This window comes from Salvelinus namaycush, chromosome 29 (assembly GCF_016432855.1).
Source record: "Salvelinus namaycush isolate Seneca chromosome 29, SaNama_1.0, whole genome shotgun sequence".
NCBI lineage: Eukaryota > Metazoa > Chordata > Actinopteri > Salmoniformes > Salmonidae > Salvelinus > Salvelinus namaycush.
In genome coordinates, this window is record NC_052335.1 from 29,976,263 (window position 1) to 30,002,077 (window position 25,815).

Consider the following 25,815-nt stretch of genomic DNA (forward strand, 5'->3'; position numbering starts at 1 on the left):
TTTGCTGTCTGGACTACTTTGTTCTTCAAAACTGCACCTGCAGGGTTGTGTTGAAATGGAGACCTCTGAAAATGAGGAACAATTAATATCAGATCCCCAGTTCAACCACTTGGTGTCACTTTCTCTTAAGGGCTAGGTTTAACAATGAGGATCTTCTGTTGCAAGGAAGGTACATTTGTTTGAGAAGTTGACACGTCCCTGAACTACTGCACATTTCAGAAAGTTACCATATATTTTTGAGCACAGGCAAACAGGCTTAATTTTGGCAGCCTCCTGACCTGTAATGGAATCTTATCTTGACTACAGAACAGGCGCTGGAGATGGCATTAGTGGTGAACGACCCTCTGCAACAATCAGCAGTTTAAGTTCATAGACTGCTAACTACATGCAACGCCTGACCATGATATCAAAATTATAGTTAACACTAGCCTCAATGGTTTAGACATTTGAGGATAACAAGCATTGGGTCTTAATGGGATACGAGTTAAAAATAAACTTCGGTGTCCCTTCCGCGGGACCGGTAAACTAACGTGATTAGCATGAGGTAAGTAATGAGAATTTCCCGGGACAGATATCTGATAATGCCAGAATGCTAAACTAACGGCACTGTCCAATGTACAGTGAAAGAATACCATGCTATTGTAGTGCACAACTCTGAACATAAGTTATATATTTGGGCAGTCTTCATACAGAAGTTCCGTCTAAAACTTTGCACATACACTGCCATCTAGTGGCAAATGTATTTTGCACCTGGGCTGGAATACTACATTACGGCCTTTGTATATCTTTTACCAGATCTATATTCTCCATCCCTTTCAAATTTCCACAGGGCCTGAGCATCCGCAAAAGGGGCGGATCCTTAAGAGGCATTTTTCTTGAACACTGGGTACATAGTGCCTTCGGAAAGTATTTGGACCTGTGACTTTCAACATGTTACAGCCTTTCTAAAGTTGGATTAGATTGGGGTAGTGTAGATTTTCCTCAATGACAAAGCAGAACGTTTCATTTATAAACTCACATTTACGTTAGTATTCAGACCCTTTACTCAGTACTTTGGCAGTGATTACAGCATTGACTCTTGGATATGACGCTACAAGCTTGGCACACCTGTATTTGAGGAGTTTCTCCTATTCTATGCAGATCCTCTCAATTTGGATGGGGAGCATTGTTGGACAACTATTTTCAGGTCTCTCCAGAGATGTTAAATCGAGTTCACATCCAGGCTCTGGCTGGGCCACTCAATGACTTGGTACCCTTCCTCAGAGCTTTATGGACAATTCTTTCTTGTTTTTGCTCTGACGTGCGCTGTCAACTGTGGGACCATATATAGACAGGCGTGCCATTCCAAATCATGTCCAATCAATTGAATTTACCACAGGACTTCAATCAAGTTGTAGAAACAGGATGCACCTGAGCTCAATTTTGAGTCTCATAGCAAAGGGTCTGAATACTTATGTAAATAAGGTATTTCATTTTTAATACATTTGTAAAAATTTCAACCTGTTTTCATTTTGTCATTATTGGGTATTGTGTGTAGATTGCTGAGAAAATGTATTTAATCCATTTTAGAAAAAGGCCGTAAACATAACAAAAATGCGTAAAAAGTCCAGGGGTCTGAATACTTTACAAAGGCACTGTAAATCAGTGGATGTAGCAACTGCAGATTGTCCCTTTAAGTTGGACCTTGCATAAAACTGTCTAGAATATAGGTTTTCAACTTGAACCATAATGGTAGTGGTTCGCACCCTGCAAATGTCTCCGTTGTCACTCAAGGCATTAACACACAAAGATATGTTGAGGTTACGAGTTATTCATACAATCAGTGAGAATCATGAAAAAGTCAGGGTGAATTCTTTGAAATCACATGGTTTGTAGTATATTGCAGAGGCCTAGTGAGGGGGTGGAGATAAATGTAGATTTGCAGTTTTCAGCTGTTGTATGGAGGAAATGTGTTAACTTGTGTGGGTGTCTTACTCAAGTCTGACCCCTGGCCACTTCTCAGTCATTCTGATTCTGAAGGGTCTAACCAAGCGAGTGACAGAAACAATAGAAGAACCTCTGCTTGCTAGGCTACTATGAATATCAGTGGAGTGAAAAGAGAACGCAGTAGTAGATTAAAAGTTTAATGGACAGTACATACTGATGGGGAGGGACTTTTAGACAACGTTTCAATTTGCCTCCTCTTTTACTACTGCAACTAGAGATTTCACATGTAAAGATTTAACTCATGTGACTTCCCTGCTTCAACAAATGACTTCCTGTGGAACTTGTTCTTCTAAAGATCTGTGGTTGTCTTCACACTCTTGGTGGTGACAAAATGTGTCCCCAAGTAGGTGATCATGTTCATTCTTGTACATTCACACTGTACCACACCTCCCTACATGATCTATAGAAATGATAAATCAAGATCTGATTAAAGAAATGTCATCATGGGGGTGATGAAGGTCAATTATGTTGGGCAATTGATGAGCACACTGTGGTTGATTCTGAATGGCGTGATTAAAATAAACTGCTCAAAGTAAAGTGTGAGATATTTGCTTTACAATAAATTGAAACCACAAGATGCAATATAAGGAGCACATCCTGCACCCCACAAGATTACAATTTGTCTTTGTCAATGTACACGGTATCGTCACTGCGGCTCTCTTGCACGATACCAGTGTTGTATTTAGGTTTCCATTACGTTTACGAGCCCTGAGAATGAGTAGACCTGACAGGATAGCGAATCTAAATAGAATAGCTTAAATCAGAGATTACTATCTTCAATATCTGAAGGGGGAAATATTTGTTTACGCACGCTGATAAGTTATCTAAAACATGACAGACAGGAAATTGATCAACCCTAAAGAAGCGGGTGGAATTCAGATGACATAACCGGAGAGGTGACCTAAAATAAATGACACAAGAACTGGACCCACCAACTAATAACCTTTACAGTTGGGTGGAAGGAGATGTAGAACATTACACACAGAGCATAACACTTCACATCTGTTTTGTTCCACTACTACAGTAAGCATTATCACTAGTTAACCCTTTCCTGCCACTCACAGTGAAAGCTTGTAGTGACTGGTTGGTTTCCCCAGGAGTGGGAAGGTTAACTGAGGGTTGGCTGAGGGTTGTGTGTGTAGCCTTTTGCTCCTTTACACCAGTGAAGAGGCATGGAGATGCTCACGTCACCACACACTGATCCGGACGGTTTGGGAGTAGGAGGTGTTGTAATGACAGCCCGGGGGGGGAAGTTCCCCCCATATGGCTGTGTGTATATGTGTATGTCACACTGATAAAAGAATGTGACAAATATCACACACTACCATAATAGCTTTAAATCAACAACACACACTAACAGCCAGCTTATGGAGAAGATCATCATTCTGTTCTCTGGTAATCTAGTTTACACACAATTACCACATTTTACTGACTCCTTGACGTAAACCAATACCCACCTATGAGAACTACACTGGATCAGGATAGCACCAAATTTTCCTTAGGTTATAATAGTTTAATATCAAGAGGTCATGACCTTTTAAAGGTCAATAATCAATATATGCAAGAGGAAATAATGTATCATTAGTGTAGTCAGCCCCCCCTAGGGCACAGTTACATCTCATAGCACCCTCTGACCTTTTCACACAAAAAACAACACATTCAAGGTGGAAATTACACATACATCCATTCCAAGTGTTAACTTCATGTATTTAAATTAATTTTAAATATTTTAATTATCTATCCAGCCTACTAGTTGAAATACTACAAAGGATAAAAACAGAAAGTACCGGTTACATTTAGTTCTACGCCAAAGCCCAAGACTGTCCAATCCATCCTTCACATTCCTGAGCGAGAACATCAACCCCCATCGCCATCCATTCAGGCCACATTAAAACATTCTCACACCAAAAAGCAGATAGCAACAGCGCAGCTCTCCTCAAAATAAGCACATCATTATAGACAGAAAAAAAATGTATGACTCCATCATAAGAAACATGTACTGTATTCAACAACGCGCCATGTGTCCAAAGACAAATGTTTACATTGCGTTCTTCCCTAGGTGACTCCCCCAGGCAACATTGAAGGCTATGTAAAAACCATTGAATTATCTTGAATATGCCACGTCCCATGACCTATTCTATGACATTTGCTTTGTTCTAACTATAGTCTTTGTCTAGGCCGGATAGAGGTTGGGCAAACCGTCTGTTCAAACACCACCATAAGCCAACTGACATTTCAACAAAAGGTGTCAAGCTAATGTAAACAGAACATAAAAATCTAACATTTGTACAGCCTATACATAGGGCATTGATATTGTTTTGAGTCATATTCATCTCAAGTGTTGCAGCAAGAGCAGATTGGCTTCTGGACCATAGTTAATGATACAGTGCTGTATATTTGAATGTTTTATATTTGAACTTCATGAAGTGATTGCAATTTGACAAGTCAACACCCTTCATTGACAGGGCCTGTACACACTACACCCTATGGGTGATTACTGACTATGGCTTGTTTGAATACAAATTCAAATTTTGATAATACCAGTACAACAGGTCCATGTCCGGTTCCAAATTATACACTGAGTGTACAAAACATTACAAACACCTGCTCTTTCCATGATGGATCGACCAGGTGAAAGCTATGATCCCTTATTGATGATACTTGTTCAATCTTTTGAGGGCAAAAGTGGGGGGTGCAACTCAATATTAGGAAGGTGTTCTTAATGTTAGGTACACTCAGTGTACCAGTAAAAAGTTTGGACACACCTACTCAATCAAGGGTTTTTCTTTATTTGTTTCTATATTCTACATTGTAGAATAATAGTGAGGACATCAAAACTATGAAATAATACATATGGAATCATGTAGTAACCAAAAAAGTGTTTGAAAAATCTCAAATATATTTAGATTTGTTTAAGTAGCCAACCGTTGCCTTGACAGCTTTGCACACTCTTGTCATTCTCTCAAGCAGCTTCATGAAGTAGTCACCTGGAATGCATTTCAATTAAACAGGTGTGCCTTGTTAAAAGTTTTTATTTTATTTTTATGCACTTGAGCCAATCAGTTGTGACAAGGTAGGGGTGGTATACAGAAGACAGCCCTATTTGGTAAAAGACCAAGTCTATATTATGGCAAAAACAGCTCAAATAGGCAAAGGGAAACAACAGTCCATCATTACTTTAAGACATGAAGGTCAGTCAATCCGGAAAAGTTCAAGAACTTTGAAAGTTTCTTCAAGTGCAGCCGTAAATACCATCAAGCGCTATGATGAAACTGGCTTTCATGAGGACCGCCACAGGAAAGGAAGCCCCAGAGTTACCTCTGCTGAAAGCGCATAAGTTCATTAGAGTTAACTGCACCTCAGATTGCAGCCCAAATAAATGCTTCACAGGGTTCAAGGAACAGACAGCTCAACAACTGTTCAGAGGAGACTGCGTGAATCAGGCCTTCATGGTTGAATTGCTGCAAAGAAACCACTACTAAAAAGGACACCACTAAGAAGAGACTTGCTTGGGCCAAGAAACACGAGCAATGGACATAAGACCGGTGGAAATCTGTCCTTTGGTCTGATGAGTCCAAATTTGAGATTTTTGGTTCCAACCGCCGTGTCTTTGTGAGACGCAGAGTAGGTGAACGGATGATCTCCACATGAGGGGTTCGCACCATGAAGCATGGAGGAGGTAATGTGATGGTGCATTGAAGGTGACACTGTCAGTTATTTGTTTAGAATTCAAGGCACTCTTAGCCAGCATGGCTACCACAGCATTCTGCAGCAATACGCCATCCCATCTGGTTTGCGCTTAGTGGGACTATCATTTGTTTTTCCACAGGACAATGACCCAAAACACACCTCCAGGCTGTGTAAGGGCTAGTTGACCAAGAAGGAAAGGGATGGAGTGCTGCACCACAATCACCCGACCTCAACCCAATTGAGATGGTTTGGGATGAGTTGGACTGCAGAGTGAAGGGAAAGCAGCCAACAAGTGCTCAGCATATGTGGGAACTCCTTCATGACTGTTGGAAAATAATTCCACATGAAGAATTTAAAATCTATTTTGATTTGTTTAACACGTTTTTGGTTACTACATGATTCCATACACTACCGTTCAAAAGTTTGGGGTCACTTAGAAATTCCCTTGTTTTTGAAAGAAAATCAAATTTTTTGTCCATTAAAATAACATCAAATTGATCAGAAATACAAATAGTACCTGCAAAACACCAGTCTCAACGTCAACAGTGAAGAGGCGACTCCGGGATGCTGGCCTTCTAGGCAGAGTTCCTCTGTCCAGTGTCTGTGTTCTTTTGCCCATCATAAACTTTTATTTTTATTAGCCAGTCTGAGATATGGCTTTTATTTTGCAACTCTGCCTAGAAGGCCATCCTCCCGGAGTCGCATCTTCACTGCTGACGTTGAGACTGGTATTTTGCGGGTACAGTTGAATGAAGCTGCCAGTTGAGGACTTGTGAGGCGTCTTTCTCAAACTAGATGCTAATATACTTGTCCTCTTGCTCAGTTGTGCACCGGGGCCTCCCACTCCTCTTTCTACTCTGGTTAGAGCCAGTTTGCGCTGTTCTGCGATCTTCAGTTTCTTGGCAATTTCACACATGGAATAGCCTTAATTTCTAAGAATAAGAGTAGACTGACAAGTTTCAGAAGAAAGTTCTTCGTTTCTGGCCATTTTGAGCCTGTAATCGAACCCGCTGATGCTCTAGATACTCAACTAGTCTAGTCTAAAGAAGGCCAATTGTATTGCTTCTTTAAATCAGGTTTCAACAGTTTCCAGCTGTGCTAACACAATTGCAAAAGGGTTTTCTAATGATCAATTAGCCTTTTAAAATGATAAACTTGGATTAGCTAACACAACGTGCCATTGTAACACACGAGTGATGGTTGCTGATAATAGGCCTCTGGATGCCTATGTAGATATTCCATTAAAAATCTGCCGTTTCCAGCTACAATAGTAATTTACAACATTAACAATGTCTACACTGTATTTCTGATCAATTTGATGTTATTTTAATGGGCAAACATTTTTTGCTTTTCTTTCAAAAACAAGTAAATGTCTAAGTGACCACAAAGTTTTGAATGGTAATGTGTGTTATTTCATAGTTTAGATGTCTTCACTATTATTCTACAATGTAGAAAATAATACAAATGAAGTAAAACCCTTGAATGAGTAGGTGTGTCCAAACTTAACTGGTACTGTATATAAACATACAGTGTATCAATTAAATGATAATTAGTTTATATACATAGCGCTGATTCATTTGCCTGGCTAAGCCAACTGGAAGTCCTTCCCTCCCCATACACACTCCCTGGGTCAGCCAGGCCACTAAATTAATGCCACAATACTTTTAACATACAGCATAAAGATTTATGGCATTTATGCTAATCAAATATGTCATTATGGTTTGCTGAGTTGAATCCTAAACTAACAAAGCAGAGAGCAAATAATTGTGCAGGCTGAATGTTCCAAAAGCTGAAGTTGGAATAAATCCGTCTGGCTGCAACTCTTGCTGGCATTTGACAGTAAATTGTCTTTTGCATGACCCAACGTTAGTGTGTCCTATTAAAAAAATAAGATGGGCATCTTGAATAAGCATCTGTTGACCTAACACACACTGGAAAGTATTCAGATCCCTTTTTCCACAGTCACGTTAGCCTTATTCTAAAATTGATGAAATAGATTTTTTTCCTCGTCAATCTACACACAATACCCTATAATTACAAAGCGAAAACAGGTTTTTAGAAATATTTGTATATTTATACAACTTTAAAAACCGAAATACCTTATTTACCTAAGTATTCATACCCTTTGCTATGAGACTCGAAATTGAGCTCAGGTGCATGAATGAACAGGGTCTGCAAACTTACATAAATGTAATATTTTGTTTAATTACATTTGCAAACAATTCTAAAAACCTGTTTTTGCTTTGACATTATGGTGGTATTGTGTGTAGATTGAGGACTGAAAAAAAACGATGTAATACATTTTAGAATAGGCAGTAATGTAACAAAATGTGGAAAAAGTCAAGTGGTCTGAATACTTTCTGTAGGCACTGTGTGTGTGACACACACAGTCCCAGTTCCATATTAAAATAGAACATTAACTGCTGCAAAGTTATTTTTGTGATGCTGTGAGGAAAATGGTTTAGTTCTCTCTGTGGGGACACTATCAGTAACATTCCTTATCAGACATTCTCTGGGAAGCCACGAGGGACAAAAAACATAAACTTTCTATAATCTGTATTTTGACTTGAGATCTGGGTTTGCACAGCTCGAACGTCCGCGTAAATCCTTCATTCATGTCAATGGTAGACTTCTGCGAAAACGTAAGTTAAGTGGGCAGATCTTAAGTCAGAACACTGCCCAAAGTGAATCTTCTTTATACAGAAGAAATAAAATATTCAAGCAGAATTACCTGATCATTGACTAGTAATGATCATAGAACATTTCTCTCATGCCATGTACAAAAAGTAGAACAATGCAATAATGACATCGTTTTTAAACAAAATTGATAGAGTATCTAAACAGAGATGATCCCCTGCTCTGCTAACCACAATATCTCATGTTCTCTCACTGTCAAAGTAACTTTTCATAGAGGCCTTATAAACCACTTAATATGGTGCCATTCGCAATGTTACATTACCAAGAGCTGGAGTCTTGCAGTACACAGCTCATGTACTAGCGCTAACGCCAACCCTACACCTCAAATGTCCAATTTATGTTCTGAGTGCTGCTCCAGAAGCATATCACGGAGACAGAAATCAAAAGGCGTCAGCCATTATCAGTTATTTACATTTCACATGCCAATGTGGTATGCTTTTGAGCTGGGTTTCAGATACACAAATGGACAAGCGACGGTTGCCGTATAACTTAAAACGCCTGTGACTGCTGATTGCTTTAGCCGAATGACCTCTGACAACAGCTCAGTTCGTGTCAAGTCAAACACCTTTAAAAGGCATTAGAATCCCTTTCTGTACCCTTTCTATACAAAGTAGAAACCCATAAAATGAACACTTAAAAAAAGTCAAACTGGACACACAGACGAGAAAAAGCGCCACCGAAAACGTGGCTTTAGTTCATTTTCCAGTTCCCTCCAACTCCTCCTCCTAGACCTTCTGCACCTGTGGCTGGGGTACCTTGCGTCCCGCCTTCATGCGGCTGCGGGCGTAGACACGCAGGAAGAGGGCAAGGAAGACCACGGCCATGCCAAAGCCCCCCACCATGGTGACGGCGTGGCCGTACAGGAAGCAGGAGAGCAGGATGGCGATGGCCTGCCGCAGGGTCATGATGATGGTGAAGACGGCGGCGCCGAACTGCGCGATGGTGTAGAAGATGAAGAGCTGGCCGCACGCCGAGCACACCGACAGCAGCACAGCATGGAATGCGAACTCCGAGTGGCGCGTCATGAAGGCCAGCGAGTCGAAGAAGGCGCCCTGCTCCAGCAGCGAGCCCACGGTGAAGAGGCAGGAGAAGAGGTTGACGCCGAACATCATCTGCACAGATGACATCTTGTGCTTGAACAGGTTGTCCTGCCAGTTGGACGTGAAGCTGTCGAAGACGATGTAGCCACCCAAGATGACCACGCCGCTGAACGTTGTGACCGTAGATGGGTGCTTATCGGCTGTGCTCGTCAACAAGAACATGCTGACACCCAGAGAGATGAGTGCCGCCGTCAGGTACTCCCAGTACTCGTAGCTCTTGTGTGACACAATCTTGCCCATGAGCATGACAGGGATCACTTTAGAGGCCTTGGCCAGCACCTGGGTGGGAAAGCTGATGTACTTGAGGGCCTCGTACTGGCACCAGCTGCTGAGGACGTTGGAGAGCGAGGCAAATGAGTACTTGTACATGGGTGCGCCGTGGCGGGGCTGCTTGAACAGGACACACCACAGGCCTGACACAGTCAGTGCCAGGATACGGTTCATGAACACCAGGAACTGGGAGTCCTTGAAGTGTTCGCCCTCCTCCTCGGGGGTGGAAGCCCCGTACGAGCGAGTCATCACCCTCTCCTGTAGGACACCCCATGTCAGGTAGGACACCTGGAGAGACAACAGGATAACATAGAGAAGGAGACTAAACAATATGAAGTACATAAGATATGAATAAGTCAATGTTTGCATTGCAGTTTAAATATATAGAATATACCCAATCAAATTCAATACAATTTATTTACAGTGCCTTCAGGAATTACACCCCTCGACTTTTTCCCCATTTTGTTAATACAGCCGGAATTTAAGTGATTCAATTGCGATTTTGTGTCACTGGCCTTTACACACACACACAATACCCAATAATATCAAAGCGGAATCATGTTTTTAGAAATGTGTGCATATTAATAAAAAGTTTAAATGTCTTGTGTCAAAGTATTTAACCCCTGTATTATGGCATAAAAATTTGCATTTTTGAATGACTACCTCATCTCTGTACCCCACACATACAGATAATTGTAAGAGCCCTCAGTCGAGCAGTGAATTTCTGACACAGATTCAACCACAAAGACCAGGGAGGTTTTCCAATGCCTCGCAAAGGGCACCTACTGGTAGACAAAAAAAAATAATAATATCCCTTTGAACATGAAGTTATTAAATACATTTTGGATGGTGTATCAATACACTCAGTCACTACAAAGATACAGGTGTCCTTCCCAACCCATTTGCCATAGAGCAAGTATTGGGGGTACGCAAAATAAAAATGTGATTCACATTTACATTTTCTTCCGCACAAACAGTCCATTTATATTTTCCAACTGGTATATACACATCCCCCCCCCCCCCCCCTCTCCTGAGTAGCCTCATTTCATTGCCAAAAATAAAATTAAACCACCTAGTGTTCAGTGAAATAACAACACAATGTCAAATACAGGTAGCCTAGTCAAATAATTAACATCCAATCACATTAACCATTACACTCTCGCAGGAATTCCACTAATGGTCCATATGTAGCCAAACGTAGCTGCTGCTCATTCCGTTTGCTCTAAAATTGATAAAATGGTTAAAAAAAAGTAAGGCCCACATACCAGCTCTACTGGTAATACTGCTACTACCAGCAGTACTACACCTTCACCTATCGACAACACAAGTTGTTCTGCTTCCACGTGCACATCCAATGCTAGCATCAGTAATTCTAGATTTGTTGTTAGCCCAACTAGCATGGACACTGACAGTTGTGAATCTGATGCAGCCAAAGAGCTACTGCCCCCTTACCCGGGAAAGCATCGAACAACAGACAGGGACATTTGACCATCAGAGGCGCAAATATTATGAGAACTACATTGATTTGGGGTTCACTTATATTGGGAGTAGTGCCTTTCCTCAGCCACAGTACTTTTATATATATATAACGCACTCTCACAACTCAATGAAACTCTTGCGCACAGAGATTTAGAAACAAAACATGTCATTTTTGAAGAATAAGCCACGGGAGTTTTTTGAGTGAGAATTAAGACGACTTTCGAGTAGTAAGACATGTATAAAGGCAACAGATACCATTAATAAGGGGCTACAAGCTTCTTATATGGTGAGCTACCGAGTAGCTAGGACAGGCAAGCCCCATACTATTGTGGAGAATTTGTCCTGCTGCCACAGATGTGGTTGGGACAATGCTGAGGGAAAAGGACAACAATAAAAAAACTATACAGACAATGCCTTCATCAAACAACACTGTTTCACGACGCATCAGTGACATGGCAGGAGATGTTTTGAAACAACTACTGCTTCACATATAAGCCAGTGAATTATATATGTTACAGCTGGATGAGTCAACAGACGTGGCGGGCCTGGCACAGTCCGTGTCACTAGCATGAACACTATATACAGGCACAGACTGTGTGTGGAAAATGATTTAAGACTGAGACTCTCTCCAATATAACCCAACACTGCAGAGTTATGTGCATCCTTTCAAGCACACACTTCTCATTAACCTGTGGTGAGTTATTCACAATTTTCCATGAACAAATAAGGTTTTATATGTAAGATGGTTAAATAAAGAGCAAAATTATTGATTATTATTATGTGCCCTGGTCCTATAAGAGCTTTTTGTCACTTCCCATGAGCCAGGTTGTGACAAAACTCACACTCATTCTTATGTTTAATAAATGTATCGTGTGTGGCAGGCTTACAATGAAGGCAAAAAACAACATTTGAGAATGCGCTGACCCTGGACGCAGCTGGAGGTTGAATGTTTGAGGCGGTACGGGACTATAAAAAGTTTGGGAACCACTGCTAGAGGAAGGAAACTGCTCAGGGATTTCACCATGGGGCTAATGGTGACTTTAAAACAGTTAGAGTTTAAATGGCTGTTAGGAGAAAACTACAATGTTCTTGATCCATCCTTAGTTACGCCACAATACTAACCTAAATGACAGAGTGAAAAGGAAGCCTGTACAGAATAAACACATTTCAAAACATGCATCCTGTTTGCAATAAGGAACTAAAGTAAAACTGCAAAAAATGTGGCAAAGAATTTTTTTTTTTTTTTTGTAGCATTAAAAAAACAAACAGAATACAGCTAAGCACAGGCAAAATCCTAGAGGAAAACATAGGTCAGTCTGCTTTAGAACATACACTGGGAGACAAATTCACCTTTCAGCAGGACAATAACCTAAAACAAAGCAAAATGTACACTGGAGTTGCTTACCAAAACAACATTGAATGTTCGCGAGTGGCCTAGTTTCAATTTGGACTTAAAATAAAAAAATTAATCGCCATGAAAACCTACGGCAAGACTTGAAAATGGATGTCTAGCAATGATCAACAACCAACTTGACAGAGCTTGAAGAATTAAAAAAATAATAATACTGTACAAATATTGTACAATCCAGGTGTGCAAAGATCTTAAAGCTGGCCGAACGAAGGGAGAGCGGTGCGGCAGGTGCCGCTTTTCCACCAGATGCTGTTATTTTATCTAAAAGATCAGGTATACACCGACCCCAGCTAAGTAGCTCTCGCAAACATTTAAAGTGCAATTATGCTTTTTATCTCCAGTACATTGCCACGATTGTCAGCTATGTACAGAATGTAGCTGCTCTACTGATAATCTCAGTGCGTCCTTGCTGGGATGACAATCTACAGTTCAGCGTCGTGTTCTTCTAAAACACATATTGATCTGGTGTTTAGTAATACACCAGAAAGCATGACTAAATCATTCTATATGGTTACTGGGCTGTCTGACCATAATGTGACACTCATAGCCAGAAAGCTTTCTAAGAACAGGTTTAACCTCACTACTGTTAGAAAGCCTGATCAGCTCAGAATACCTAAGGGTGAATTAAATGATTTTGATGCAATTAAGGGAATGAACTGTCCTATACAAATGTAGAAACTGACAGTCAGGTTTTTCTATTCACAATCCAGCCTACAATAAATGGTTTCCTAAAGAAAACCAAATCCAAACCTGGCTGGAAGAGAATTCTTCCTTGGCTAAATGGAGAAATTTAGAAACTGATGAAAGAATGAGATCATGCTCGAAAAACTGCCCTGAAGTCCAAATTAGAGCACGACAGATGTAGGTTTACCATGTTGAGAAATAAGGTGATGAAAGACATCACAGGCAAAGGAAAACTTTTAATTTTTTTAAATCAACATAATTGGTGAAGTTACGAAAAATTCTAAATTGATCTGGGAGAATCTAAAGAAGTTGACAGGGAAAGACCATAGTGACACTGCAAAAACAGGCTCTAAAAGTGCTTGATAGACATCATCATTGTTACATCTTCAGAAAGCATGAGTTCCTGAGCTTGTATTCAAGATCCTAAATGGTCTGGCACCCCCCTGCCATGAGAGGTGACTGTATAGTTCCCTTAAGGAATAGCACCTTTAGTCAAACTGCTTTCTCTATGAGAGCTTCCCATGTCTGGAACACTGCCATCAGACACACAACTGCACCACCTATCACATCTTCACAAAAAACAAAGTCATGGCTAAAGGCCAATCAGACTTGGGAACATAATCCCTAGCTGTGTATTACTGCTTTCCATGTTATCTGTAGCTTGTGAGGTGTGGAAACACTGTTGCTTTTATACATTTTGTTTTGTTGCGCTTTGTCTGCGTGTTGCTTGTCCTATGTTGCTCTCTCTGTCTGCTACGTGTTGCTTGTCCTATGTTGCTCTGTCTGTCTGCTACGTGTTGCTTGTCCTATGTTGCTCTGTCTGTCTGCTACATGTTGCTTGTCCTATGTTGCTCTGTCTGCTACGTGTTGCTTGTCCTATGTTGCTCGGTCTGTCTGCTACGTGTTGCTTGTCCTATGTTGCTCTGTCTGTCTGCTACGTGTTGCTTGTTCTATGTTGCTCTGCATCTGCTCACTGCTCTGCATGTGCTCACTGCTCATTGTTTTTCTGTATTGTTATTGTAATAGTTTTTAATAACATGCCCAGGGACTGCGGTTGAATATTAGCCGGCTGGCTAAAACCGACACGTTTACTAAAAGGTTGATTAAATGTGCACTGTCGCTGTAAAAAATAAACTCAATAAAGTAAAGAGACTTACCCAGAAAGAGTCACAACTGTAATCGCTGCCAAAGGTGATCCTACAAAGTACTGACTCAGGGGTGTGAATACTTACATAAATTAGAATTCTGTATTTAATTTTTCAATAAATTAGCATGTTTTAACTTTGTCATTATTTGGTAACGTAAAAAAATATATTTAATACATTTTTGAATTCAGGCTGTAACACAACCAAATGTGGAATAGGTCAAGGGGTATGAATACATTCTGAAGGTGCTGTATACAGCCATTTTAACTACATGTCACAAAGTGCTCTACCTGAAGTCCTGCAGCGCAGAAGACTAACTTGAAGGCTTGTCTGGCCGACGAGCCTGAGTCCGCGTCATTTCTGGGAGCTAGCGACACGTCGTCTAGGAGACCTGTCTTCGATTCACTTCCAAACACACAGGCCTTTATGACAGGATAGCAAATGCCTCGGCCTGGGAGGAGGGGAATAAACAAGGTCCAGAACACATCAACCATTCACTGATCCATCAAATTCAACATACTGATCATGTTATGTCAACAGAGAGAACATGGGATTTGCAACTTGAAGGACACTAAGTCATACCGGATAGATAGGTAGGTGTTAGTCATGTGGAGAAAAGGTGTAGGCCTGTGTGTGTGGGTCTGCGTGTATGCCAGCGTATAAGTGCAACGTGTGTGTAATCACCAGTTTGTAGATCATCCACACCTGTTTGGAGGTAGTTGATCCTCTTCAAGTAGGTGATGAGCAAGTAGCCGGGGATGATGATGGTGGTGTAGCCCAGCACGTTGAGGAAGAAGCGGAACAGCCACACGTCATGCCAGTCCTGCAGCAGCGACGACTCTTCGTCCGCCGCCAGCGAAGATGGGAGGATCAGAACCAGGCCAAGCCAAAGCCTTCAGCGCGCGCGCACACACACACACACACTAGGATTAGTACCAGAGACATGGCAGGTAAGTTATGTAGTAGACTGATTAACTATAATAAAGCAGTCATAGCCATTGAAGCAGCATGTTTTTCACACATTTTTAGAGTGATGGATTGAAATACTGCAGACTCATCTCTGATGAGATATCCAAACTTTGATTCATATTGGAAGGTGGGACACACTGTCATTTAAAGCACAAAACACATAACACCCATTGAGTCAAGAGAAGAGACCATAGCTTTTCATACAACAGCCCCCTACTGGTCGAGGTTGCAAGACCAGTTTCCACCTGTCATGTTCACTAATCCTGTACACTAGCATCCTTTTCCACAATACACACAGGATGGGTGTAGGTAGGTTAGTAGTATGTGTGTGTGCGTGTGGGGGGGGGGGGGGGGGGGGGGTTGTAACCTAATCAGGCTGTGTGAAAGGTGTGTTCCCAGCCTGCCTGGATACTTCTCTGCTTGACACAGAAAGAGGCTCTTTGTGTGCACCTCTACCCCAGGCCAGGCCACTGCAGCTTCTCCCTGTGCAGTGAACAAGCAGCTCACTATATGCAGGAATGCAGTCCTCTCTGCACTTTAACCAACCAACCTGCAGGCCGAAGCCATTCACATCAGGGCAGAGACTTAAAAATGGCCACATTTAGGCTACCTGAAGGGACAGTAGGCCAAATCGTGCCACAGTTGCCAGGATTTAATCTACTTATCACATGGTTCATATTTGACTGTTACACAATTGCAAAGAGGGCCTTGTTGCTTTTATATATAGTAGGTACTCTGCAACAGTTAGCATAATTATTGTAATGGTTAGAATACACACTTGTATGACTTGAGACTAGGATGTCAGCCTGGACCAATAAACGCCTTGGCGTTTACATGTTGTTTTTCACAAACCTGACAGGGATGGACTACATTACACAGACTTGTCCTAGAAAAGCTGAACTGTCTCCATTGTAATAATATACAGTAACAGCAACCACATACGACTATCTACCCAAAGGAATGGACTAAAAGCTGAAACGTGTGAACAGTTACATGACTAGACCTACATCATGTCAATGGCCACAGCAAGGGTCTTTATTCTGCATTTATTCATTTGGACCTAAGTAACTAGTTAAATCAATCAATCAATTTTATTTTATATAGCCCTTCGTACATCAGCTAATATCTCGAAGTGCTGTACAGAAACCCAGCCTAAAACCCCAAACAGCTAGTAATGCAGGTGTAGAAGCACTGTTAAACTGTTGTCATAACACCTAACGTCAGCTCTAGAAGCTAAGTACAATGTTGCAATCTTCCTGAAAACAAAACATAACGTCGCGTGCACAGTCTGACTGTTGTTTACAAGGGCACGCTCACATTGACAACTAGCAGTTTGCTGTGTCAAATCAACAAAATAATGCTTTACGTTGGGTTTAAATTGAATGCATTTTCAAAGGAAAATTAAGAGGCGACCGCATCAGCACAATGTGTTCCTACCTCCATGAAAAAGATGGCATTTTCCTCCCACTAACACCTGGCGTAGCGAACACGCCGAACAACTTAACCGCTTTCGCTGCAATGAAGCATGTAGCGACGCAAATCAACTGTTGGAATCGTTATTATAAAGCAATTTCGCCCCTGAGCTAACTGTTTTCTTTTTCAGTGCCTTTACAACTTATCAATTGCCTATGTGTTCACTTCAAGAAAGAACCCCCCCCTTCAGTGGAAAATTAGGTTGTAGTCCTCTTTTGCGACATTGCCACCTGTAGGGCTGGATGAATACATTCACGAATCCACTGCACTGTAGCACAGCACAACTATTGTGCACAGCACAGTACTGTAAGTATCGCTACAATATGTACAGTAGTTTAAATTAAACAAGAAAGTCAATCAGAAATGAAACCTTGGAAGAATTTAGTTGATTCACAACAACAGAATACATGTCTGTCACCCGATAATGTAATAGAAACAATATTATCAACATAGTTTTTCCAAAGCATGAACAATTTATAATGAGGAGTTTTCATTTATCCACACTGAAAACCAAAAGTTTGTAAAGATGCATGTCCCTCACAAAAAAAGGGAGCTAGAACAGCCAGCATGTTTCTCAGCACACCAGCAAGCAAATGCTGTTCTCTTGACAATGAGGAAGTGTTGCTGTCCAAAAACACAGACATGGCTGTCATTGAATAAGCCCATGCCATGATTAGATAATTTTCCATACGCACAAAAAGCTTATTTCTCTCAAATTTTGTGCACAAATTTGTTTACTTCCCTGTTAGTGAGCATTTCTCCTTTGCCAAGATAATCCGTCCACCTGACAGGTGTGGCATATCAAGAAACAGATTAAACAGCATGATCATTACACAGGTGCACCTTGTGCTGGGGACAATAAAAAGCCATTCTAAAATGTGCAGTTTTGTAACACAACGCAAAGCCACAGATGTCTCAAGTTTTGAGGGAGTGTGCAACTGGCATGCTGACTGCAGGAATGTCCACCAGAGCTGTTGCCAGAGAATTGAATGTTCATTTCTCTACCACCTCTACCATTTCTCTCTACTTTCTCTACCACCTCCAACATAATTTTGTAGAATTTGGCATTACTTCCAACCGGCCTCACAACTGCAGACCGTGTGTAACCACGCCAGCCCTGGACCTCCACTTCCGGCTTCTTCACCTGCAGGATCGTCTGAGACCAGCCACCCGGACAACTGATGTAACAGGAGTATTTATGTCTGTAATAAAGCCCTTTTGTTGAGAAAAACTCATTCTGATTGGCTGGGCCTGGCTCCCCAGTGGGTGGGCCTATGCCCTCCCAGGCCCACCCATGGCTTATCAGTGATGTCTGTTGTACTGTTGTGCTTGGTACAGTATGTGCTGCACACTGTCAGTGCAGTACACATGCTGCGTAGCATGCTACACAATGGCCTTTTCCGACGGCTATCATCTTATTAGCCAAGGATGGCCTTATGAGACTATTACCTTATTAGAAAAGAGGATGTGGAAATACTGTATCTGCTCAAGATTGCTGATTTTAAATGCCACACCACCAACCACAGAGGAAGTGCCATCCTACCTGCCCATCATGATCCCTTCTCATGCATGCTTTCATGCAGTGTTGGGGTGGTTGGGTAGAGAGGAAGTAGCCTTAACCAGGGGTTGTAGGTGTCATAAAGTAGGAGTGCTGATCTAGGATCAGTTCAGCCTTTTAGATCATAATGTATGAGATTATATGGACAAGTGGGACCAGGGCCCATATCCACAAAGCATCTCAGAGTAGGAGTGCAGGTTTAGGTTCTACCAAGTCCCATCTGTCCATGTAATCTTATTCATTATGACCTAAAAGGCTAAACTGATCCTAGATCAGCACTCCTCCTCTGATATGCTTTGTGGATAGTGCCCTGATCCTAGGTCAAATGAAATCAAGCTGTATTTATACAGCACATTTAAGACATGGAATGCAAAGCAATGTGCTTTACAGGACAAAAAATGATTTAAAAAACTATGAAAATAAAATATGAAAAGATTAGAGCTCAAAAGATTAATACATTCAATACAGACAGGCCTTGGAGTCAGTCTCTTTGTCAACATGAATATTAACATCACCCAACACAATGATTTTATCATAGTTCTCAAGGACAATAGACAATACTTCAGAGAAATCAGTAAAGAAAGTGGGGCAGTGCTTAGGTGGCCTATACAGGGTTATAGCCAGCACTGGTGGCTGACATTTAAACAGTGTAGCAAGATGCTCAAAAGACCCAAAGTCGCCAAACGAAATGTCCTTACAACTGAGAGCATTAGTAAAAATAGAAGCTGTCCCCCCACCCTTTTCCCTTTTCTGATAGAGTATGAAAAGCTGTAGTCTGTGGGGGAGGTTTCAATAAGAGCGGCACTACAGTCTGACTACACAGTCATGTTTCAGTGAAAAACATGCAATCAACTTTGCGCTCAGTAATGAGGTCATTCATGAGAAAGGTTTTACTGGTGATTGTTCTAACATTTAAAACCTCCATATTCAATGAGTGGGTCACTCTGCCCCTGGGGTCATCTGCCTCGAGGTAAACCAATGGAATAACAACCAAATTAAATTATTAACATTACAACCACGTTTTCGGACAGTCTCAAATCTATCAGAATGGTAGGAGATAAAAGTTTGTATAAACTCACTAGAATGCAGAGTTAAAGGAACATTAATTAGGTTACTCACAACAACCATAGTTCCATATCTACAAGAGTTGATATGTTTCCAAGTTCTCTGTTGCTTATTCTGACAGGGAGGACTGGAGCACTACCAGACCCTGTCCGTCAGTCTCTAAAACAGTTTGATGTTGCTGGAAATAATCTTGGTCAGCACTCCTAGTCTGAGATGCTTGATACATACAGCCCCGGAGTCTTACATCTGCTTCTTGTCACAGGACACAAAAGCAGCCAGGTGTGTCTACTGACAATAAAGTCATTTTAGGGAATTCGTTCACTCAAAAGGGCGTCGGCCATTAGGTTTTACCAAAAGCAGCAGACAGGAAACTGAGAAATAAGGGGGTTTGCAGTTATCAAGGAGGCTTTGTTCTCCCGAGTCAGCATCCCACAATGTTAACAAAAATTTATTGGATGGATTTGCAGTACAAGCTGAGTCAGAAATAGCCTGCAAGAATGGCTCTATCAACAAAACATCTATTCGACCTCTAGTCTATATTAATGACATACAGTGCATTCGGAAAGTATTCAGACCCCTTGACTTTTTCCACATTTGTTTGTCCCATTACAGCCTCATTCTTCAATGGATTAAATACATTTTTTCCTCATCAATCTACACACAATACCCCATGATGACAAGGCGAAAACAGGATTTGAAAATGTTTGGAAATGTATTAAAAAATGAAAAACAGAAATACCTTATTTACATAATTATTCAGACCCTTTACCATGAGACTCGAAATTGAGCTCAGGAGCATTCTGTCTCCATTGATCATCCTTGAGATGTTTCTACAACTTGATTGGAGTCAACCTGTGGTAAATTCAATTGATTGGACATGATTTGGTAAGGCTCACACCTGTCTATACAAGATCCCCAAGTTGACAGTGCATGTCAAAGCAAAAGCCATGAGGTCGAAGGAATTGTCCTTAGAGCTCCGAGACAGGATTGTGTCGAGGCACAGGTCTGGGGAAGGATAGCAAAAAATTGCTGCAGCATTGAAGGTCCCAAGAACACAGCGACCTCCATCATTCTTAAATGGAAGAAATTTGGAACCACCAAGACTCTTCCTAGGGCTGTCCACCAGGCCAAACTAAGCAATCGGGGGCGAAGGGCCTTGGTCAGGGAGGTGACCAAGAACCCGATGGTCACTCTGACAGAGCTCCAGAGTTCCTCTGTGGAGATGGGAGAACATTCCAGAAGGACAACCATCTCTGCAGCACTCCACCAATCAGGCCTTTATGGTAGAGTGACCAGACGGAAGCCACTCCTCAGTAAAAGGCACATGACAGCCCACTTGGAGTTAGCCAAAAGGCATCTAAAGACTCTCTGACCATGAGAAACAATATTCTCTGTTCTGATGAATCCAAGACTGAACACTTTGGCCTGAATGCTAAGCGTCACGTCTGGAGGAAACCTGACACCATCCCTATGGTGAAGCATGGTGGTGACAGCACCATGCTGTGGGGATGTTTTTGAGCGGCAGGGACTGGGAGACTAGTCAGGATCGAGGGAAAGATGAACGGAGCAAAGTACAGAGAGATCCTTGATGCTTGGTGTCTGGGTTGGCGCCCCCCCCTTGGTTTGTGCTGTGGTGGAGATCTTTGTGGGCTATACTCGGCCTTGTCTCAGGATTGTAAGTTGGTGGTTGAAGATATCCCTCTAGTGGTGCGGGGGCTGTGCTTTGGCAAAGTGGGTGGGGTTATATCCTTCCTGTTTGGCCCTGTCCGGGGGTATCATCGGATGGGGCCACAGTGTCTCCTGACCCCTCCTGTCTCAGCCTCCAGTATTTATGCTGCAGTAGTTTATGTGTCGGGGGGCTAGGGTCAGTTGGTTATATCTGGAGTACTTCTCCTGTCTTATCCAGTGTCCTGTGTGAATTTAAGTATGCTCTCTCTAATTCTCTCCTTCTCTCTTTCTTTCTCTCTCTCGGAGAACCTGAGCCCTAGGACCATACGTCAGGACTACCGGGCATGATGACTCCTTGCTGTCCCCAGTCCACCTGGCCTTGCTGCTGTTCCAATTTCAACTGTTCTGCCTGCGGTTATGGAACCCCTACCTGTCCCAGACCTGCTGCTTTCAACTCTTAATGATCGGCTATGAAAAAGCCAACTGACATTTATTCCTGATTATTATTTGACCATGCTTGTCATTTATGAACATTTTGAAAATCTTGGCTCTCTCTAATTCTCTCCTTCTCTCTTTCTTTCTCTCTCTCGGAGGACCTGAGCCCTAGGACCATACGTCAGGACTACCGGGCATGATGACTCCATGCTGTCCCCAGTCCACCTGGCCTTGCTGCTGTTCCAGTTTCAACTGTTCTGCCTGCGGTTATGGAACCCCTACCTGTCCCAGACCTGCTGTTTTCAACTCTTAATGATCGGCTATGAAAAGCCAACTGACATTTATTCCTGATTATTATTTGACCATGCTTGTCATTTATGAACATTTTGAAAATCTTGGCTCTCTCTAATTCTCTCCTTCTCTCTTTCTTTCTCTCTCTCGGAGGACCTGAGCCCTAGGACCATACGTCAGGACTACCGGGCATGATGACTCCTTGCTGTCCCCAGTCCACCTGGCCTTGCTGCTATTCCAGTTTCAACTGTTCTGCCTGCGGTTATGGAACCCCTACCTGTCCCAGACCTGCTGTTTTCAACTCTTAATGATCGGCTATGAAAAGCCAACTGACATTTATTCCTGATTATTATTTGACCATGCTTGTCACTTATGAACATTTTGAACATCTTGGCCATGTTCTGTTATAATCTCCACCCGGCACAGCCAGAAGAGGACTGGCCACCCCTCATAGCCTGGTTCCTCTCTAGGTTTCTTCCTAGGTTTTGGCCTTTCTAGGGAGTTTTTCCTAGCCACCGTGCTTCTACACCTGCATTGCTTGCTGTTTGGGGTTTTAGGCTGGGTTTCTGTACAGCACTTCGAGATATTAGCTGATGTACGAAGGGCTATATAAAATAAACTTGATTTGATTTGATTTGATGAAAACCTGCTCCAGAGCGCTCAGGACCTCAGACTGGGGCGAAGGTTCACCTTCCAACAGGTCAAAGACCCTAAGCACACAGCCAAGACAACGCAGGAGTGGCTTCGGGACAAGTCTCTGAATGTCCTTGAGTGGCCCAGCCAGAGCCCGGACTTGAACCCGATTGAACATCTCTGGAGAGACTTGAAAAGAGCTGTGCAGCGACGCTTCCCATCCAACCTGACAGAGAAGAATGGGAGAAACTCCCCAAATACAGGTGTGCCAAGCTTGTAGCGTCATACCCAAGAAGACTTGAGACTGTAATTGCTGCCAAAGGTACTTCAACAAAGTCCTGAGTAAAGGGTCTGAATATTTATGTAAATGTGATATTTCATTTATTTTTTTTACTTTGTCATTATGGGGTATTGTGGTTAGATTGATGAGAAAACAGTATTTCATTCATTTTAGAATAAGGCTGTAATGTAACAAAATGTGGACAAAGTCAAGGGGTCTGAATACTTCCCGAATGCACTGTAATTGATGAAATCCTAATTCCATATACCATCATTTTTGTATTATCCCCTTTGAGCATAGAGGGCCTGCTCAGATAGTATAGGTACATTACTTATAAACAATTAATATGACACACATCCATGACACACATCCATGAAATTATCAAGGAACCTACCAGGTACAACCCTAAATCCGTAATCACGGGTACCCTCATAGATATAATCCTGACCAACCTGCCCTCTAAGTACACCTCTGCTGTCTTCAACCAGGATCTCAGCGATTACTTCCTCATTGCCTGCATCCGTAATGGGTCCGTGGGCAAACGACCACCCCTCATCACTATCAAACGCTCCCTAAAACACTTCAGCAGGCCTTTCTAATCGACCTGGCCCGGGTATCCTGGAAGGATATTGACCTCATTCAGTCAGTAGGGGATGCCTGGTTATTCTTTAAAAAGTGCTTTCCTCACCATCTTAAATAAGCATGCCCCATTCAAAAAAATTAGGACTAAGAACAGATATAGCCCTTGGTTGACTCCAGACTTTACTGCCCTTGACCAACACAAAAACATCCTGTGGCGTACTGCATTAGCATCGAATAGCCCCCGCGATATGCAACTTTTCAGGGAATTTAGGAACCAATATACACTGCTCAAAAAAATTAAGGGAACACTTAAACAACACAATGTAACTCCAAGTCAATCACACTTCTGTGAAATCAAACTGTCCACTTAGGAAGCAACACTGATTGACAATAAATTTCACATGCTGTTGTGCAAATGGAATAGACAACAGGTAGAAATTATAGGCAATTAGCAAGACACCCCCAATAAAGGAGTGGTTTTGCAGGTGGTGACCACAGACCACTTCTCAGTTCCTATGCTTCCTGGCTGATGTTTTGGTCACTTTTGAATGCTGGCGGTGCTTTCACTCTAGTGGTAGCATGAGACGGAGTCTACAACCCACACAAGTGGCTCAGGTAGTGCAGCTCATCCAGGATGGCACATCAATGCGAGCTGTGGCAAGAAGCTTTGCTGTGTCTGTCAGCGTAGTGTCCAGAGCATGGAGACGCTACCAGGAGACAGGCCAGTACATCAGGAGACGTGGAGGAGGCCGTAGGAGGGCAACAACCCAGCAGCAGGACCGCTACCTCCGCCTTTGTGCAAGGAGGAGCACTGCCAGAGCCCTGCAAAATGACCTCCAGCAGGCCACAAATGTGCATGTGTCTGCTCAAACGGTCAGAAACAGACTCTATGAGGGTGGTATGAGGGCCCGACGTCCACAGGTGGGGGTTGTGCTTACAGCCCAACACCGTGCAGGACGTTTGGCATTTGCCAGAGAACACCAAGATTGGCAAATTCGCCACTGGCGCCCTGTGCTCTTCACAGATGAAAGCAGGTTCACACTGAGCACATGAGCACATGTGACAGACGTGACAGAGTCTGGAGACGCCGTGGAGAACATTCTGCTGCCTGCAACATCCTCCAGCATGACCGGTTTGGCGGTGGGACAGTCATGGTGTGGGGTGGCATTTCTTTGGGGGGACGCACAGCCCTCCATGTGCTCGCCAGAGGTAGCCTGACTGCCATTGGGTACCGAGATGAGATCCTCAGACCCCTTGTGAGACCATATGCTGGTGCGGTTGGCCCTGGGTTCCTCCTAATGCAAGACAATGCTAGACCTCATGTGGCTGGAGTGTGTCAGCAGTTCCTGCAAGAGGAAGGCATTGATGCTATGGACTGGCCCGCCCGTTCCCCAGACCTGAATCCAATTGAGCACATCTGGGATATCATGTCTCGCTCCATCCACCAACGCCACGTTGCACCACAGACTGTCCAGGAGTTGGCGGATGCTTTAGTCCAGGTCTGGGAGGAGATCCCTCAGGAGACCATCCGCCACCTCATCAGGAGCATGCCCAGGCATTGTAGGGAGGTCATACAGGCATGTGGAGGCCACACACACTACTGAGCCTCATTTTGACTTGTTTTAAGGACATTACATCAAAGTTGGATCAGCCTGTATTGTGGTTTTCCACTTTAATTTTGAGTGTGACTCCAAATCCAGACCTCCATGGGTTGATAAATTTGATTTCCATTGATAATTTTTGTGTGATTTTGTTGTCAGCACATTCAACTATGTAAAGAAAAAAGTATTTAATAAGAATATTTCATTCATTCAGATCTAGGATGTGTTATTTTAGTGTTCCCTTTATTTTTTTGAGCAGTGTACATAGACAGTTAGGAAAGCAAAGGCTAGCTTTTTCAAACAGAAATTTGCATTCTGTAGCACAAACTCCAAAAAGTTCTGGGAAACTGTAAACTCCATGGAGAGTAAGAGCACCTCCTCCCAGCTGCCCTGTTCAACCTCTCTTTCGTATCATCTGAGATCCCCAAAGATTGGAAAGCTGCTGCGGTCATCCCCCTCTTCAAAAGGGGGAGACACTCTAGACCCAAACTGTTACAGACCTAAATCTATCCTACCCTGCCTTTCTAAAGTCTTCGAAAGCCAAGTTAACAAACAGATCACCGACCATTTCGAATCCCACCGTACCTTCTCAGCTATGCAATCTGGTTTCCGAGCTGGTCATGTGTGCACCTCAGCCACACTCAAGGTCCTAAACGATATCATAACCACCATCGATAAAAGACAATACTGTGCAGCCGTCTTCATCGACATGGCCAAGGCTTTTGACTCTGTCAATCATCGCATTCTTATCGGCAGACTCAATAGCCTTGGTTTCTCAAATGACTGCCTCGCCTGGTT

General features: G+C 42.6%; 1 protein-coding gene across 1 annotated transcript; it reads right to left on the minus strand.

Moving 5' to 3' along the window:
- Positions 1-7,977: 7,977 nt before the first annotated feature.
- Positions 7,978-17,082, minus strand: slc35b2 (solute carrier family 35 member B2). Its single transcript, XM_038968547.1, has 4 exons — positions 16,869-17,082; positions 15,168-15,355; positions 14,753-14,913; positions 7,978-10,031 (listed from the first exon to the last, which is right to left on the minus strand). Exons 1-4 carry the CDS (start codon positions 16,886-16,888, stop codon positions 9,099-9,101), a joined length of 1,302 nt encoding a protein of 433 aa, XP_038824475.1. The 5' UTR covers positions 16,889-17,082; the 3' UTR covers positions 7,978-9,098.
- Positions 17,083-25,815: the final 8,733 nt, after the last annotated feature.

What these genes read in the sequence shown, in the direction of transcription:
- slc35b2 (XM_038968547.1), bottom strand. Translation starts at nt 16,888, where the DNA reads ATGCCATCTTTTTCATGGAG. An exon ending in ATGCCATCTTTTTCATGGAG is followed by an intron (nt 15,356 to 16,868) that starts GTAGGAACACAT and finishes CGCGCGCTGAAG; the next exon opens with GCTTTGGCTTGGCCTGGTTC. An exon ending in TCTGCGCTGCAGGACTTCAG is followed by an intron (nt 10,032 to 14,752) that starts GTAGAGCACTTT and finishes TTGTCTCTCCAG; the next exon opens with GTGTCCTACCTGACATGGGG.